Source organism: Fistularia commersonii, chromosome 27 (assembly GCF_037954325.1).
Source record: "Fistularia commersonii isolate RoL2024-O1a breed Wild chromosome 27, RoL_Fcom_v1.0, whole genome shotgun sequence".
NCBI classification, from domain to species: Eukaryota; Metazoa; Chordata; class Actinopteri; order Syngnathiformes; family Fistulariidae; genus Fistularia; species Fistularia commersonii.
In genome coordinates, this window is record NC_141310.1 from 13,308,164 (window position 1) to 13,328,098 (window position 19,935).

At 42.1% G+C, this 19,935-nt stretch overlaps 1 protein-coding gene across 1 annotated transcript in view; it reads right to left on the bottom strand.

Moving 5' to 3' along the window:
• The window catches only part of LOC147218075 (thrombospondin type-1 domain-containing protein 4-like), a 40,515-nt gene that overhangs the window by 8,656 nt on the left and 11,924 nt on the right, over window positions 1–19,935 (bottom strand). Inside the window, exon 2 of the mRNA XM_086175043.1 lies at window positions 1,911–2,115. Coding sequence (XP_086031169.1) covers window positions 1,911–2,115 — 205 coding nt within the window. The remainder of the gene's footprint in view (window positions 1–1,910; window positions 2,116–19,935) is intronic.

Below are 19,935 nucleotides of genomic sequence, written 5' to 3' on the forward strand. Positions count from 1 at the left end.
GGTTGAATCGGTTCACAGACGTGAGTCATCGGACTCAACGAAACAAAAGAGCCGACTCAAATGATTCGTTCTAGACTCAAGCTATCAGACGCAAGGAAAACAAAAACGGCGACTCAGATGAGTCGGTTAGCAGACTTCACTCCGGTTAGCGAATCCAAGTAATAAGCTGAATTTTAAAAATAAACAAACGGTTAAAGAGTCTGGCATTCGTAACGTGAACGACATATCAAATGATGATGATGATGATGATTACTCTGCTGCGCCACCATCGGTGTGTGTGACTGTGTGTGTGTGAAGGTGCTGAAACGTTATATAATTGAAGACTCCAAGCCAAGACGGCTTCCAACACACACTCCAGAATTTCACGCAGAATTTAAGACACACAAAAAAAAAACAACTAACACTTCCTGCAAAAAAGTGCTCCCACTCTGGTAATTTATCCTCACTTTTTTTTTTTTTTTTTTTTTTTTTTTTAAACTTCCTCTCACGATTCCTCCCTGCATGTGTGTGTGTTTAACGAATAGGTGAAATTCCTCTCCTTAATTAAAAAGGACGGCGAGGCTGGCGGGTTCAGATTCTCTAATGAAAGCATGTTTATGTACTTTCCTCCAGGGAAGTGGCCTTTGGAGGTGGAGCGGGGGGGCTGAGGGGGGGGTTATCATGGCGGTTGGGGGTTCGGGGGTCGCGGGGGTCGCGGGGGGGTGGGGAGGGGGGGGTCTTTCTCATTAAACAATGTCTGACATTCCACCGGTCGCCTCTGAAAACAAGCCCCGAACCGCTGAACCTCCGGGGGAGACACCAATTATCTGTGTCGCGTGTTTGACTGGAAGGAATCCGTCACGCCGCCGCGCCACTTAATCTGCCTCTCGATCAGACAAATCTGATTAATCTGACAAGCTGCTGCCGGAGGAAGAGGAGGAGGAGGAGGAGGACCGGGTGCTACAGCGCCCCCTAGTGGCAGGGAGTTGCAAAGACAACAAACAAAAAAAAACCTGGGTGGTACATCGAGTCGTTTCACATTAGCGAAGTCGTGTGAATTAAATCTATAAACATTTATATGTTAGAAAACGTGTTATTAAAGTGTGGGGACGGGAAGGCTCTGGAAATAGCGGGCCAAAAAAATATCTTGTTTGGGTTCCTGGGTAAAAGATTCGAATCTTTGTACTGAATCGAATCTTTTGAGTCCTCTAGCCAGTTTGTGGACGAACCGGGGGAAAAAAGCAGACTCAGGTGATTTGGTTGAATCGGTTCAGATTCAAATTGGCAGATTCGCCTGGAAAAAGACAGCACGCTCAAGTGATTCAGTTGGATGTCAGAATAAAGTAAGCGGATTCACTGGACAAAAATAGCGGACTCAGGTGATTTGGTTGAATCGGTTCGGACTCTAGTTAGCGGACAAACTGGAAAAAATTGAGGACTCGAATCGTTTCTGACTCAAATACACCGATTTACCTGGAAAAAACAGCACGCTCAGGTGATTCAGTTGAATCTCAGACTAAAGTGGGCAGATTCGGGTGATTTGGTTGAATCGGTTCAGACTCTAGTTTGCGGACAAACCGTAAAAATTGAGGACTCAGTTGATTCAGTGAATCGATTCTGACTTTGTGGATTCACTTGGAACAAAAGCAGAATGCTCAAGTGATTCAGTCGAATCTCAAACTAAAGTTGTAAAAAATGGCGGACTCAGGTGATTCGGTTGAATCGGTTCAGATTCTACTTAGGAGACAAACTAGAAAAACTAGCGGACTCAGATGATTCAGTGAATCGGTTCAGACAGAGGATTAAATCCTAATTAGAAATGTATAAACTAGCGACGCGTACATTTCACACATGCCGTAAGGCGATGATGTCATGTGGATTTTCTACAAGAACTACAAATATGTCTGCCATCAGACGCCCCCCCCCCCCACCTAGGTAGTTGCGGCTCTTGATGATCTCCGTCACGTTGATCTTGGTGGCGCCTTCGGGAATCTCCAGGATCTTGTGGTATCCGATCTTGGTCAGGGTGTGTCTGAAGACGCCGCTCACCAGCCGGCAGGTGGAGTTGTCGCCGCCGCAGACGCCGCACCGGTCCAACACCTTCCCCGACCCCAGGTACTCATCGCAGCCCAGGCTCTGCGGGAGGAGGACCGGGATTAGCGGGGGTGGGAAAGATGCATGCAGGCCTGGGGGTTCATGGTCATTCAGACAGATTACCTGCTGGATTACACAGATTACCTGCTGGATTACAAAGATTACTTGCTGGATTACACAGATTATGTGCTGGATTACACAGATTACCTGCTGGATTACAAAGATTACTTGCTGGATTACACAGATTACCTGCTGGATTACACAGATTATGTGCTGGATTACACAGATTACCGTCAGGATTGCACAAACTATATGCAGGATTACACAGAATACCTGCTGGATTACACAAATTATTGTCAGAATTACACGAACTATCTACAGGATTACCCGCAGGATTACACAGATTACCTGTGCAATTACAGATTCCCTACAAAACTGGTCAGATTACCTACAGAATTACACAGATAACCGGCAGGATTACAGATTACCTACAGGATTTGATCGATTACCTACAGGATTACTCAGATTACCTGTGGGGTTAGACAGATTACCTGCAGGATTATACAAATTACCTGCAGAATCACAGAGATTGCAAGCAAAATTTGTCAGATTACCTGCAGGGTTAGATAGAGTATTTACAGGATTACAATGATTACTCGCTGGATTACACAGATTACCGTCAGGATTACACAAACTATCTTTAGGATTACCTACAGGATTACACAAATTAACTGCAAAATTACAGATTACCTACAAGACTGGTCAGTTAACCTACAGGATTACACAGATTACCCGCAGAATTACAGATTACCTACAGGATTAGATCGGTTACCTATAGGATTACACAGATAATCTGTGGGATGAGACAGATTACCTGCAGGATTAGAAAGAGTATTTACAGGATTACAATGATTAGCTGCCGGATTAGACATTGTACTCTCTGGATTAGACAGATTACCTCGATGATTAGGGTGGTTATCTGCAGAATTAGACCGCTTTTTTTCGGATTAGAAATTTGATCTGCAGGATTATAGAGATTACCTGAAGACGGATTAAACTGCAAATGTTTTTCTCAGGATTTTCTTCAGATTCAGAACATTTTCATGTTAATCTGGAACATTTTTCACTTGTAATTTGAAAGTGTTTTGTGATTCTGGGATGTTTTCAAACAAACCCAGAACATTTTCCTGTGAGTTTAGAACATTTTTTCATGGGAATAAAACACTTTTCCTTGAGTCGAGAACATTTTTCAGGATTTGAAACATGCATGGCGCATTTCCACATGGGTTTAGAACTTTTTTTTGGGTTTAGAACATTTTCTTATTGGTTTTTCAGGATTTGAAACACGCAAGGCTCTTTTTCACATGGGTTTAGAACTTTTTTGTTTGTTTAGAGCATTTTCTAATTGGTTTAGATCATTTTCTCAGCAGTTTAGAACATTTTCTTATTGGTTTAAAAAAATCTTATTGGTTTAGCACATTTTTTTGGTTAGAATTTTTTTTTTATGTTTTTTTTTTATGTTTGTTTTTTTAAGTTTAGAACATTTTCTTTTTGGTTCGAAAAATGTTCTTATTGGTTTAGAACATTTTCTTTTTGGTTCGAAAAATGTTCTTATTGGTTTAGAACATTTTCTTTTTGGTTTGGAAAATTTTCGTTCAAGTTTAGAACATTTTCTTATTGGTTTAAAACATTTTCTTAGCAGTTTAGAACAGTTTCTTATTAGTTTAAAAAAAATTCTTATCGGTTTAGAAAATTTTCTTTTTGGTTTGGAACTTTTTTTGGTTTAGAACATTTTCTTAGCAATTTAGAACATTTTCTTACTGTTAAGAACATTCTGGAACTGTTTGAAATTGACCTGGAACATTTTCCCATGGAATTTGACAATTTTCTTGATTTTCTTTGAAGGTTTTAGTGACACAAGATTTAGGATTATTTTCACGTAGCTTTAAAACGCTGTCACCTCAGATTAGCACATTTTCTTTAGCTTTGAAACATTTTTATACGAAATTTGAAAACTTTTATAATTCTACAACTTTTTGATCCGGCCTGGAATATTTTCACAAAGATCTAGAACATTTTGAAAACAAACCTGGAACCTTTACATTGAGTTGAGAACGTTTTCAGGATTTTTGAAGGGTTTGAAAAAACTCCTTAAACAACATTTTCCTTGCATTTAAAACATTTTTAAACAGTTTGAAATTGACCTGGATCATTTTCACGTAGAATCTGAAAATGTTCTTGACCTGAAGGTTTTCCCATGACCGCAGAACGTTGCCATGTGGACCCGAAAACATTTCAACTTTAATTTTTCTGTAAATTTAGCACCAAATAAGAATAAAAAACCTGCAGAAACAGGCGGCGCAAGCAGGAGGACCCGGCGAGCTGCTGAACACCGGCCCGTGGAAACTGCAGTGTCAGGCTAATTCCCGGCGGGAGGCTAATTCGCCAATTAGGACGCGGCGAGCGGGCGTCACGGGCCGCGACGCATAATCGCACAAAAGCCTCCTCGTGGCTGGACGTCGGCCAATCCCGCGGGGGCTTTCCAGTCGCTTTCCGTTCCAGACCGCCCCTCCGTGATTTCTGCCGACACGGCGCCGCCTCCGTGTTGTCATACAAACACGGAGGTGGTGTTGGCGGCGGCGTTGTTTGTTGTCACGCCGCTAACCGTCAGCACAACAGCCGCGGTTTAAGCCCTGTTTACAAAACTCCCGGCTCACGATTGGTCGCCCCCGGCGGCGAGTCGGACCGACTTCCTTTCAATCACCGGCGGTCATGTAGGGTAATCCTGTCTGGGTCGGACTTGTTTTTTTTTTTTTTTATTTTGGACTGTTTTGTTTCTCTGTTCGTTTACCTGCGAACAACAGGACTCTGGTCCTATTAGCTAGCGCAACCTCAAGATAATACCACTTCAATTTAACTTCCATTCAAGCTAGTGCCACTTCAAACTAGCGTCACTTCAAGCTAGTCCCACCTCAAGATGTTGCCCCTTAAATTTAGCTTCCATTCAAACTGGAGTAACTTCAAGCTAGCACCACTTTAAGCTAGTGCCACCTCAAGGTATTACCCCTTCAATTGAGCTTCCATTCAAGCTATTGCCACTTCAAACTAGCGCAACTTCAAGCTAGCGGCACTTAAAGTCAATGCCACCTCAAGAGCTATTACCCCTTCAATTTAGCTTCCATTCAAGCTAGTGCCACTTCAAGCTAGTGCCATTTCAATTTAGCTTCCATTCACATGAGTGCCACTTCAAACTAGCGCAACTTCAAGATAGCGCCAATTCAAGTTAGTGCTACCTCAAGATATACTACCCCTTCAATTGAGCTTCCATTCAAGCTAGAACCATTCCAAGCGAGCATCAAATCAATTTAGCTTTCACTTCAGAGTTTGCGCCACTTCAAGCTACCACAACTTTAAGATAGCGCCACTTCAAGTTAGTGCCACCTCAAGATAATACCCCTTCAATTTAGCTTCCATTCAAGCTAGTGCCCCTTCAAGCTAGCATCACTTCAAGGTAACGGCACTTAAAGCTAGTGCCAGTTCTGGTTAGCATCGACAATCATGTCATTGTTTGGTCTTTTATGTAAAAACTACAATTTATAAATCACAAGGAGAAGAGAAATCACAGGATCAATGCCGGAGTCGGTTGTGAACTCCTGATCCTCTTCAGATCTCCGGCTTTGGTTCAAGCATTTATAATCTCTGCAGCTTACCAGGTCGTCGGCAGGACGGAGGCGGAGCTTGTAACAGCTGACAAGGAGCAAGAGGCGTGTTTAACCTGCACCAGTCAGCTGTCAATCACTTACGGACAATTATGAGGCTTAAATGACTATGTGATGAAGCACCTAAGGAGAACCCTAGGGTTCCACTCCAAGATAGCGCACCTATAGCCTGAGCCAGTTCAAGTTAGAACCACCTCAAGATCGTGCAGTATCAAGATAGCATCTCTTCCAGTTTGAGCCACTTCGAGCTAGCACCACTACAAGTTTATATTCAAGCTAGAGTCACTTCAAGCTAGCGCCCTTCAAGATTTTACCCCTTCAGTTTAGCTTCCATCCAAGCTGGTGCCACTTCAAACTAGCGCCACTTCAATTTAGAGCAACTTCAATTTAACCCCTCTTCAAGTTAGCTCCACCTCAAGACATAACCTCTTCAATTTGGCATCAATTCAAGCTAGCACCGCTCTACGCTAGTTCCACCTCAAGATATTACCCCTGCATTTTAACTTCCATTCAAGCTAGTGCCACGTCAAACTAGCGCCACTTCAATTTAGCACCTCTTCAAGTTAGCACCGCCTCAAGATATTGCCCCTTCAGTTTAGCTTCCATTTATGCTAGTGCCACGTCAAACTAGCGCCGCTTCAATTTAGCACCATTTCAAGTTAGCGCCACCTGAAGATATTACCCCTTCAATTTAGCTTCCATGTATGCTAGTGCCACGTCAAACTTCCCTATGTCCTCTATTGTAAGTCGCTTTGGATAAAAGCGTCTGCCAAATGCCATGTAATGTAATGTAATGTAATGTAATGTAATGTAACTAGCGCCGCTTCAATTTAGCACCATTTCAAGTTAGCGCCGCCTAAATATATTACCCCTTCAATTTAGCTTCCATTCAAGCTAGTGCCACTTCAAGCTAGTGCCACTTCAAGCTAGTGCCACCTCAAGATATTACCCCTTCAATTTAACTTCCATTCAAGCTAATGCCCCTTCAATTTAGTTTCCATTCAAGCTAGTGCCACTTCAAGCTAGTGCCACCTAAGGATATAACCACTTCAATTTAACTTCCATTCAAGCTAGTTCCACTTCAAGCTAGCGCCCCTTCAAGCTAGTGCAACCTCAAGCTAGTGCCCCTTCATTCTAGCTTCCATTCAGGCTAGTGCCACTTCAAGTTAGCGCCTCTTCAAGTTAGCACCACCTCAAGATATTACCCTTTCAATTTAGCTTCCATTCAACCTACTGAAACTTCAAACTAGCACCACTTCAAGCTAGTGCCACCTCAAGACATTACCCCTTCAATTTAACTTCCATTCAAGCTAGTGCCACTTCAAGTTAGCACCTCTTCAAGTTAGCACTGCAAATCTTGTCGTTTTTTGTTTTTTTTTTTCCAAAAAAGCAGCGTTACAACTAACAGACATGTCCGGCCGTCAGTCCATATCCTGTGTCTCACTCAGGAAGAGCTTTTGAAAGTGAAGGGCCTCCCTCCCGCCGTCCGTCCCCAGAGCAGGAGGCCGGTTTGATAGAGGCTCAGCCAAAGTCAAAGAAAGGATATTAAATTAGTTTTCCAAAAGATATCATTAGTATCCGGATAAAGATCTGACTCTGAGATGGAGATGCCTCTTGGAATCTGACTGGAGTTCCTCTCCTCCGTCCTTTGGAAAAGAAAACAAGGGCCCGAGGACAGAACCCTTGGAGGACCCGGTTCGGTCCGAGGTTAGCATAAACAGGCTAATCTGGCTAAAGTCATCCGCTTTTCTTCTGGGATTTAATCACATTATTCAGATCCCAAAGGCATCCAGACGGCTAAATCCCATCTGAGCGCCAATAATTTTAGCAATCGATCAATCACCCCGCCGCTTCCCCCGCTAATCCCCGGCTTGTTTTGAGTCCGGCTTCCACGGCGGGGAACCGTTAGTCACCGGGTCCCACAGCCCGGCCTCTGCAAGGCCTCTGGAAGGTCACCGGCCCACAGAAAACCGCCGTTCATATATTTTATCATTTAAAAAATGAATTAAACACAATGACATTTTCTTACCCTTGTATTTTAGTCCAACTTCAGAACAGCTAAACTCCATGATCATAATAATAATAATAATGATTATTATTATTATTATTGTTGTTGTTATTATCATCGATGTTGTTATTGTTGTTGTTGTTGTTATTACCATAATAATAACAGTGTAACTGGTTATTATAACTATTATTATAGTTGCTATTATTAATACAATCATTATCACCATTATGGTGATGATAATGTTGGCAGTGATTATTATTATAATTATAAACATTGCCATTATTATCCTAATCATTATCATTATTATCACTGTAATTATAAACATCATCACTTTTACTTTCATAGTATTATTATGATTATTATATTAAAAGGGTTATTTTTTTATCAACATGATCACTACTACTACTACAACTACTATTATTATTATTACTATTATTATTATTGTTATCATTGTTGTTGTTGTTGTTATAATTGTTATAACAGTATCACAATATAAAGTTACCCTTTCTCTTGTCATTATTATTATTTTCCTAAATATCAATATCATTACTATTGTTTTGGTGGTGGTGGTTATAATTCCTACTACTATTTCAACCCTATCATTCTTCTTATTTTTATTGTTATTGTTAAATTAAAATGGTTGTTGTTGTTGTTGTTTTTGTTGTTGTTAACAGTATCAAAATAAAGTCTGATTTGAATGTGACGTCAAAGAGAAGAGAAGAGTCACCCATACTCATTATTACCATTATGGTGATGATAATGGCGGCAATGATTATTATTATAATTATAAACATTGTCATTATTATCCTAATCATTATCATTATTATCATTGTAATTATAAACATCATCACTTTTACTATCAAAGTATTATTATGATTATTATATTAAAAGGCTTATTTTTTTATTAACATGGTCACTATTATTATAATAATAATAATAATAATAATAATAATAATTATTATTATTATTATTATTATTATTATTATTATTATTATTATTATTATCATTATCATTATTATCATCATTGTTGTTGTTGTTATAATTGTTATAACAGTATCAAAAAATAAAGTTATTCTTTCTCTTCTCATTATTTTCCTAAATATCAATATTATTACTATTATTTTGGTGGTGGTGGTTATTATTTCTTCTACTATTGCAACCCTATCATTCCTCTTATTATTATTATTATTATTATTATTATTATTATTGTTATTATTATTATTAAATTAAAATGGTTGTTGTTGTTGTTGTATTATAAACATCATCACTTTTACTATCATAGTATTATTATGATTATTATATTAACGAGCTTATTTTTTTATTAACATGGTCACTATTATTATTATCATTATTATTGTCATCATTGTTGTTTTTGTTGTATTATAAACATTGTCACTTTTACTATCATAGTATTATTATGATTATTATATCAAAAGGCTTATCTTTTTATTAACATAGTCACTATTATTATTATTATTATTATTATCATCATTGTTGTTGTTGTTATAATTGTTATATCAGTATCACAAAATAAAGTTACTCTTTTTCTTGTCATTATTTTCCTAAATATCAATATTATTACTATTATTTTGGTGGTGGTGGTTATTATTTTTACTACTATTGCAACCCTATCGTTCTTATTATTGTCATTGTTATAATTAAATTAAATCGGTTGTTGTTGTTGTTGTTGTTGTTGTTATTGTTGTTGTTGTTGTTGACAGTATCAAAATAAAGTCTGGTTTTGAGTGTGAGGTCAAAGAGTTGAGAAGAGTCACCCAGCCTCCATCTATGGAGAGTAGAAGGTCGGACAAACATCTCCTGGTCCTAAGAGTCTCTTTTCTAGATCCGACCAACCTTCCATGGACGTCCCAGGTGGAGGTGGAGTTTTCTTGGCGCAGACAAACATGTTTCCAGCACCTGGTTGGATCGCCGACGGAGACGTACCTAATAAAGTGGCCGCTGAGTGTATACAGAGGGATTTAGGGAAAGGAGCGGCTTAAAGCTCTCAGTGGAAATTTAAAATGTGCAGCCCGTTAGCGAGAAGACGTCTGGGCCTAAATCCCCCCGGCGGCTCTCTGCACGGAAAAGGGAAAAAGTTCCTTTTCCTTGAAGGGAAAGCAGGCGGCCCAGGATTGGTCAGGGAGCGGATGGCGGCGTGACTCCATGTGACCCGAGGATGAGAGGCTGGAGGGCCGGAAGCCTCCTCAGGGAGCAGAAACCAGAGGGGAAAAGGCTGCGTGTCTCCAGATGACCAGTGGATGATGGTGAACCGTTTTGTTATTTTATTGTTTCTATCTTTTGATTAGTGAGTCTTTTCATTCCTGGCTGACGTCAGTTTCATTCGAGAGTGGCTACTGAGGGACAGTGGGCGTGGCTAGTTGGCGGTCGTGTGCATGGATAACTATGCATAGTGGAGGTGGCCAGTTGGGACAGTGGACATGGCTAGTTGAGGACAGCGGCGTAGCTAGTTGGGTCTTGGGCATGGCTACTTATGGGCAGTGGATGTGGCTAGTTGACGACAGCGGCGTAGCTAGTTGGGGTAGTGGGCCTGGCAGTGGGTGTGGCTAGTCAGGGACAGTGAGCGTGGCTGCTAATGGATAGTGTCCTGGCTCGTTGAGGACACTGGGCATGGCTACTTATGGATAGTGGGCATGGCTACTTGGGGGTAGGGCATGGCTACTTATGCATGGTGGATTTGTCTAGTTGGGACAGTGGGCATTGCTAGTTGAGGACAGCAGCATGGTTAGTTGGGGTTGTGGGCGTGGCTACTTATAGGCAGTGGGTGTGGCTAGTCAGGGACAGTGAGCGTGGCTACTAATGGATAGTGTCCTGGCTCATTGAGGACACTGGGCATGGCTACTTATGGATAGTGGGCATGGCTACTTATGCATGGTGGACACGTCTAGTTGGGACAGTTGGCGTGGCTCGTTGGTGGTAGTGTGCATGGCTAATTATGCAGAGAGGATGTGGCTAGTTGGGACAGTGGGCGTGGCTAGTTGAGTGCAGTGGCATAGCTAGTTGGGATAGTGGGCGTGGCTAGTTATAGGCAGTGGGTGTGGCTAGTCAGGGACAGTGAATGTGGCTACTAATGGATAGTGTCATGGCTCGTTGAGGACACTGGGCCTGGCTTCTTATTGATAGTGGGCATGGCTACTCGGGGGTAGGGCATGGCTACTTATGCATGGTGGACGTGTCTGGTTAGGACAGTGGGCATTGCTAGTTGGCGGAAGTGTGCATGGCTAATTATGCATGGTGGACATGTCTAGTTGGGACAGCGGCGTAGCTAGTTGGGTCCTGGGCATGGCTACTTATGGGCAGTGGATGTGGCTAGTTGAGAGAGTGGGCGTGGCTAGTTGAGGACAGCAGCGTAGCTAGTTGGGGTAGTTGGCGTGGCTACTTATTGGCAGTGGGTGTGGCTAGTCAGGGACAGTGAGTGTGGCTACTAATGGATTGTGTCATGGCTTGTTGAGGACACTGGGCGTGGCTACTTATGGATAGTGAGCATGGCTACTCGAGGGTAGGGCATGGCTACTTGCAGACAGTGGGAATGGCTAGTTGGGGGTAGTAGCGTGGCTAGTTGAGTACAGTGAGTGTGGGTAGTACAGTGGGAATTGGAAAGACTAAACCTACCCATCTGAGGAATTATTGAGGGTACGCTTTAATATTGAAGATTATATTTGTACCTTTTGTGAAGCCAACATTGAAACCACAGACTATATATTTTTCTCATGCGAAAAAGTACAGGGCTTTTGGGCTAAAACTGGATTAAATCAGTTTCTTTTTCAAGAGATGATATAAACATTTGGTTTACTTTTAAGCAACAAAAGAGATTAACTATGTGTCAATGTTATTTTAGGCCTGGCCAAGTTCTTCATTCACAAAAACAGGACGCAAAAGTGTTCTCCCAATTTTACGATCTTTAAAAACAATTTTGAATTGTATAAAAAATCCTTAAAAATTATGGAAAAATGCAAAAACCAAAAAATATACAGTTTGATGTCTGAGATTCCTTGTGAACCACCAAGTTAAATACATATTATATTCCCCTTGCAATTTATTTGTGTTTTTTTTCATCTATTTATTTATGTTTTTCTTTTAATTTCTTTTACTTCACGCATTAAACATTTCTCACAAACCTTTAACACTGTTAACTCGTACAGTTAAGTGATTTGCTTCCTCATCCTCGTTTGATTGATTGATATTCGATTCTACTTTGCCATGTTTGTTCTGTTTATACTATTTATGTTTAATAAAAAAAGACAAAAAGACTACATTAATGGAGCACAAGCAGATAGCTATGCTAATAGCTAAGCTACGCTAATGTGTCGGCCATGTTTGTTTACTTTCCAAACTGTGGCTAGTCAGTGTGTGATAGCTCACCAGGCGCAGTCGCTAACTTCCAGTCCTCATTAAAGGACCACCCGGTTAGCATAGTGAACGTTCACCACAGGTAACCATGGCAACAGACAAACGTGTCACCAGAAGAGGAAGGAAAAAAAAAACAAAAAGCAGGAGAAATTAAATCCAGCCATCTGGAAGATGTTACTTTCGTCGACTCAGTGGATTCCTTGGGGCTTTTAATTTTATTTCTGCTAAAGTGACAATTTTATGGAGTTTACTGACTGAAAAAGTATTCATTTTTTTAGTTATTTATTTGTTTAACTGATTATACATTTATCAGTCATTTTTAAATAATTCCAATAACTCGTTTCTGGCAATTTAACTGTAAATTTTTGTTCATTTTCTTGTCATTTATTTGGAATTTTCGGGTGAATCATTGGTAAATTTTCTCCTGTTTTCCACTAATTTTCTGGTTTCAGCGATTCCGACCCATTTCAGGTTATTTGCTTTCTTTCTTTCTTTTCTGGTATTTTTGGTCATTTGTCAGTAAATTTCTCTTCATCTTCATTGGTTAGTAAGTCCTTCCTCAGTTAGTTTTCCATTTTCCAGGTCTTCCTCAATATTTCTGTTATTATCCTTATTCTTCCGTCCGCCGCCAGTAGGTTTATGGTGGATTGACTGTCATTTTTTTTTTACATTCTGGTAATTTGTCGGGAATTTCTCCCTAATTTAAGAGTCATTGTACTGTGATTTTTTGGGGGAATTTCGCCCCTGGATTTCCAGTGACTTGCTCGTCATTTATTTTTAATTTCTCCCTTGTTTTCTGCTAGTTTCGGTCATTTGTTAATAAATTCCTCTCCATTTTCCAGTAGTTTATAAATCATTCCAATAATTTTCCAGAAATTTCTTTGTTTACATAATTTTCACCACAAATTCTGTTTTTCTAGAAAATTTCTAGTCATTTGACTGTAATTTTTCTGGATTTGCGAATAATTTGTTGGGAATTTCTCACTGATTTTATAGTAATTTTCAGATTTACTAATGAATTTATAAATAAATTTGCCCCTCATTTCAGGATATTTGGTTAATTTGTTGTGAAATCCTTCTTTATTTTCGAGTTATTTGTCAATAATTCCACCCTTGTTTCAGGCAAATTAATCAAACTTTGTTGGTCATTTTTCCCTTTTCTTCCTGTTGTTTCGGTGGTAAATCCTTCCCCCGTTAGTTTTCCAGTAATTTGTCGGTTATTTTCTCCTTAATTCTCCTGGTCGTTTCCCCTCCCCTTGTCATTTCTCTGCATTTCTTCTTCTTCTTCTGGTCCCGTCAAACTGTATGAGCAGAAACCTGCAAAACCCTCGAACCCTGCAAACCCCTGCGCATTCTTTCCTTCAGAATCATGTTTCCAGCCATCGGACCGGCATGAAGTAAAGATAAGTCGGGGTCGCCGGCGTCTCGGGGGGGAATATAAGCGTCTCTTCAGCCGAGATGTCCACCGAAACGAAGAGTACGCGGCGGACGCTGGTAACCGAGTACTTGTACTGCGCTTTTGGGCTTCCTCCCACATACTGTCCTTTCTGGACTATTAGGCGCACCTGACTATAAGCCGCACCAGCTAAAAATAAGTAAATAAATCTATGTATGCATATATAGGCCACACTTGTCCAGAAGCAGCAGGTGTCCACGTTGTAACATGAGAAACAATTTTTTGGACCTAGAATGAAATACATACCGGTAACATCCACAAATACGCGCCGGAAATGCTTTTTTTTCCGAACAGTGGCTGTAACACGGCTGGTAAAAAAGCGGAATAATAAATTCATCCGTTTTCTATCCCCGCTTTTTCCGACTCCAGCTGATCGCGACCTTCCCACTAAGACCGTTAAAGTCGTCGTCTTCGGTGTCGGAATTGAACGGCTTCAGAATTTCACCGTCATCCCGTCGGTCCGATGTGCCGAGGATAAACGTTTCGGCGGCGCGAAACTCGTTAGCCCCCCAAAAAATCCATAAATTAACCGCATAGTTGTTCAATACATGTGAAAAAAGTTGCGGCGTACAGTCTGGAAATTACTGTACTTTTATTTGTACTCCATTTCCATTTTACTTTTACTCGGCCACCTCTGAGAATTGCATGTTGCACCTTCCACTTTTTCTGTATGAGATCATCCGATCACCAGATCACCCTTTGCAGTACCACTTTACTCCAATCACACTACTATGTCTTTTTCAGAGTACTTTTTGCCTTTATCCTAGATCAGTGTTTCCCAACCGCTGTGCCGTGAGAGATCATCAGGTGTGCCGTTGAAAAATGCCCACTTTCACCTGATTGGTCCGAAAATTATTTATCCAACGCAAATGTGTCTTCCCATGTCCATGTGGGCAGCGTGTCCATTCCATGGCGACGGCTAGTGAATGAACCTGTGCATCTGTGTATCAGAGTGATTAGTGACGCTTTGCGTGATACTTTTTTAAAATAAAAAGTACCGTCATTTCCGGACTATTGAGCCGCACCGGCTAGCCGATCCCTATCTCGGGCTAAAAACCGTCAAAGTCGTCTTCTTCGGTGTCGGAGTTGAACGGACTCAGAATTTCCTGGTTGTTTCATCGGTCCGATTTGACGAGGATAAACGTTTTAGCGGCGTGAAGCTCGTTAGCGTCCCCCCACCCAAAAAAGTCCATATATTAGCCGCATCGTTGTTTACGTGAAAAAAGTCGCGGCTTATCGTCCGGAAATTACAATACTTGTATCTGCGTAAACAAACAGCAGCGTTGTTGAAAACTACCAAGACGAGTGAGAAAGCAGTGAAAGCTGCTATAAAGCTGCTGAACTCGTCTCTAAATCCAAACAGCAAAACATTAATACGACCTGCCGGCAAAATCATTGAAGAAGAAATGCTCGGCTCTGGCGTTGATAAAGAAATAGCCAGTTCTCTCAAATAATAATATTTCCAGACATATTGATGACGTGTCTTCGGACATTTGCAAAAAAGTGTTCTGGAAAAGTTGCACATCAGTGGGAAATTTGCATTGCAACTTGACGAATCTACAGATATTAGATATATTAGATTTCACACTCAGTAAATTGAGACTACGGTTTCACTGGATAGTTTGGTACCCGTCCACAAAGAAAATCTTTCTTGGGTCCGAATGATACCTTTTCTGTTGTGCCATTTCAGACGTCAGCTAACACAAGCTAGCCCTTGAAATAACAAGCCAGAAACAAAAGTCGCTGGAGAGCTTCGTCGTGAGGAAACGAGCAATGAGACGGCAGAAGCGTCGCAGACTGCAAGCAAAAAGAAAGATGCATTTAAAAGAAAATATCAAGATTCCTCTTTAAGTTCATCCCAGCAGGTGATACACAAGCTCCGCTCCCGCTAGGCGTTATTAGCGGTGTACGGCTAGCTAGTGAAGCTATTCAAACCGAACATCCTGCGCTAAAAGACGAGCCCCTACAATTTTTTGAAAGAAAAAGAATATCAACTTGAAGAATGATTATGGTGAATTGATATTATAGTGCAAAGTGATTGTAATTTCCTAATATAAGTGTAATGATCGAATACGGGGATATTTGTAGGGATACAAATCCATGTTTCTTCCTGGTTGTTTACTCCTTCTGTCCAAGTTTTTCTCAGACGTCATCCTTTCCTTCCCCTTTGAACATGAAAATCTGACAACATGTGTGAAATAAATAAATACTCGCTGAAAGGCACCGCTCGTTTTCTCAGTGTTGCCGTCAGAGCGCCGATAAATCCACTTTATTGTCAGCGTGTCCTTGTGATTCTTTTAAAAACAGTGAGGTCATCGCCATTTCCAGGCTTCGACTGATGTTCACGTCGTGCGTGTAAACACGGCGCTCGGTATATCAGAACCAGCGGGGCTACGAGTCTAACGACAATCATGTGGTCGAATGAAAACCCCGCACGCCATTCGCTCGGCGAGGGGTCGGGATTTACGGCGGGCCCGGCGGACCCCGGAGAACGTGGCGGTCGCCCGGCGCCGGAGGGGGTGAGGGTGGGGGTCCACATATGAAAGGGAAGCGGCGGCGGGACGTGTTGACGTTTTGAGTGATGTCGTAGGACGGGCGGCGAAGGGGAGGCGGCGTTTAATTGATTTAAAATCTGCAGGAAAACGCTCAGGTCACGTTTGCGGGGCGCAAGAAGCGCCGCTCGGTCATACCGCCAAGGCCAGGGGTCGGCAACCCGTGACACCCAAAGAGCCATTTGGACCCGGAAAGAAAACACTGGGACCAGAACCAGAAGCAGAGCCAGACCTGGACCCCCCCGAGCCAGACCTGGACCCCCCAGAGCCAGACCTGGACCACCCCGCCTTCAAAGCACACGTTCTTTACGGCGCGATGGCGCTCTTCTTGCTAGCGCCGCTGCGACATGACCTCGCCTGACCCGCCGCTAAGCTAGTACCGCAGAGCCCGGGCTGACCTGAGGAGTGGAAGAAGCCATCTTTGTCAAAACACAAACCGTCTCTGAACAGAGGAGGAGGCCTCAGACGCAACTTTGGACGGATACCAAGACGGACCAGGACCTTCTGCACCCTCCAAACAACCAGGAAAGACCCAGAACCAGAAGCAGAGCCTACATGAGATCCCAGTTCATGGGATCCAATAGCTTTCACTCCTTTGTTTTGGTCCAGGTCATCCACGAAAGTTGCTCCTTCGTCCCCAACGAACAACACCGTTAGCATAGCAACTCCCCCTAAACCAGGGGTCAGCGACCTTTAACACCCAAAGAGCCATTTGGACCCGGTTTCCTCGGAAAAGAAACCCTGGGAGTCGCAATTACTTTTTGACGTCTAAATTAAAGGTATCACTGTATATATTGCTTTTTATTACCTTTACACTTTGTATAAACAAGTGTGTAGTGTGTTGCTTCGGAAATTCGCAAAGTATTACGGAGAAAATTAAATTTTATTTATGTAATGAAGTCATTCTGAGCTTTGAGCTTTCAGAGCGTGTAGCGGAGCCTTGACCTGAATTTTAAAAATAAATCGGGGAAAAAATCACTGTGTCAGTAAACAATGAAAAATTATTTTTTGCAAAATATCTTCATAAATATTTATTTTACCTGGTTTATGGGACTTCTGCTCCTGAACTTCTGCGCACAGCATCTGCAAATCGGGACTTTACCGGCTTCCGCGAGCGTGACGTTATTTTGAGCGGCAAAAAATAATAAATATAATTTTATGTAATATTTCAAAATCACAAAAATCTTCCAACTTAGAACTAAAAACTAAAAAAAAAAATTAACACAAATGGAATATACTTCCCTTAAATATTTATAATTTATTTTCCCAAGCCACTCGGAGCCGCAGTGTAAAGATGGAAGAACCGCATGGGTTGCCGACCCCTGGGCCAGACCTAGCTTCTTCCGTTTACCCAACAAGCCACCATAACCTTGACCCTAGACCACCAAAAGTGGTGTCAAAAGTCAGTTTGGGGTGGCCTTGAAACGGCCTCTCAACTCCAAGGACCAAGCATTAATGGTTAATAGTTCCCTCCCTGTAACGGAGTGCACGGAGCTCCACAGGGTTCTGTTCTGGGTCTGCTGTTGTTCTTGTTCCTCTGCAATGCAGCTGATCTACTGCTTTACGGCAATGTAACCCCGATACTGGATACTGATAAGAGCCGGCTCATACCGGTCTGGAGGAGGATCTAGAGAGGTGGAGGTATGCTCTGGACAGGGTTAGCAAGTTAATAAGGGTTAGCAACAACAAAACTGAATACATGAGTGTGACTGAGAGGAACCCAAGTGAAACGGTGAGGCCACAGGGAGTGGAGATGGAGAGGGTGGAGGAGTTTAAGGACAGAGGGTCAACAGGCTACCCACACAGAGGAGGCATACCTTGGACATTTTAAAGTCATAAGTTGTCTTGGAGAAAAAGTCAAGTGTCACTAAAGTATCTCCGGACGGGAGCCAAGCGTCCCCTACTTTGGAAACCCCGGTATGGTCATCCTGATTCAATTGTGGGAAACAACCCAGAGCTCGCTACCATCACAAATATGTGACCACGGAGCCAAAGGACAGTTTGGGGTAAGCCACGAACACCTGCATCACGTTACTTCACGGTGAACAAAGTCCCAACTTTCCTCGGCGCAAACAAAGAGGTCCATGTATCCTTTAACCATAGCTTTTAGGGCTTGTTTGGGGTTTTTGGAAAAGGGGAATAAATATTACTACTCCTCTCAGGGTAGCAGGTTTTGCTACCGCAAGTGTCCCACAGACGTTTGACCACATCCATGCTAACACACAACTCATCCTTGATCTGGAAGGGTCCTGCCAGGGTCGACAGACCATCATGATGTCAGACTTACTTCCGCTTGCCCTTGGCTAATAGCGCGCTATCATTTGGCAGCTTGCCTCTTTGGGGCGTGGCTTAGCCAAAGGGGAGTTGGCACACATAATAAGATACAGTACTACTCTTGCACTTGTGTACTTTAGTACCCTTTCCACGCTTGGTCTGGTTGCGTACATTCAGACGGCGATGGTCCGATAGTCACCGAATTATCTGCTGAGACCGGCGGCTAACGAACCCGAGCTTAGCACGGGTGTAGCAGGGGTACTGCAATCGCACGCTTTCCAATTAGCATTTTCGCTTCAACCGCGCCACGTGACCCGGAGAACCCAACGCGGCCTCACGTGTTCGACGTTTGGCCGACCCGGCCTGCGCCCGGCTTCAAAACACTGGATGTGGAAGAACGAAACCAGCTGACGGGCGCCGCTAACTAACCGAAAACGACAACGGGTTCCAAATGTTCGCGTCCCCGCGGCACGACGCTCGGATTTGTTTTGACAGAGTCGTTTTTGTCGGGGGTTGCTTCGGATCCAGCTGTTGGACGTTAGCGCCAACCTGACTCTGATTTGGGGCTTCGCTACGAAGTCGGACGGACGCCGGCTGCAGCTGGGAGTCGCGGGCGGTCAGCGTTGCCGTGAGCCGAGACGATTTCCTGGCGGGGAAACATCAAGACGAGGCTCGGATGCCGTCGAGAAGCGAATTCCAAAGAAAAAGGAGACATTAATTGGGCCATTTTTCATACGGAGTTGTACTTTTGATGTTCCCAGAGATACGTGGGATCATTAGGGCCCAAAAACGCACAAAGTACCTCTCGGATTTAAAAGTCACGCGAGGACAGTGGGTTTATCCCCTCCTATTGTTTTCCACGACTTCATTTAGCGATAAATCCATACCGATATTTTCAATATGAATCCAGAAAAGTGACTTCACTTTAGGTGCCATAAAATTACGCTCCCTGTGGCTTTCGAGTATTTCATTAAAATGCATTTTATTTTAGTCTGGTCGGTTTTAAAATGTACTTTTAAATTTGAATACTAATGCCCTCTTGTAACATCTAAATAAAAGGTGTGAAAATATTTTAGTCACTCCTAATAAACGACTGCAAGCATGTTTGCTTTGCTGCATAATTTAATAATAGGAATAATAAGGACTCAAATAGACAATGAGCATTTTGCTTAGAATATTATTCATTAATATAAGATAAGAGATACTTTATTGATCCCCAAAGGGGAAATACTTTTATCACTGCAGCGCAGCAATGATAGGATCAATAAATATGAGTATAAATATAAATAAAAGACAATTAAAAGAAAGCAAGACATCCAGAAATAAATAGACAGCAGAGTGAACAAGGATAAGAATAGACAAAAGAATGGGAAAAAAAAAAAATATATATATATACATGTATATCAAGTATTTTATCTATTTTTATCCTTATTGGTGTTGCATCCTCTTTATTTGTGTCATTTTTGTTGTCACTCTCTTTCTGTT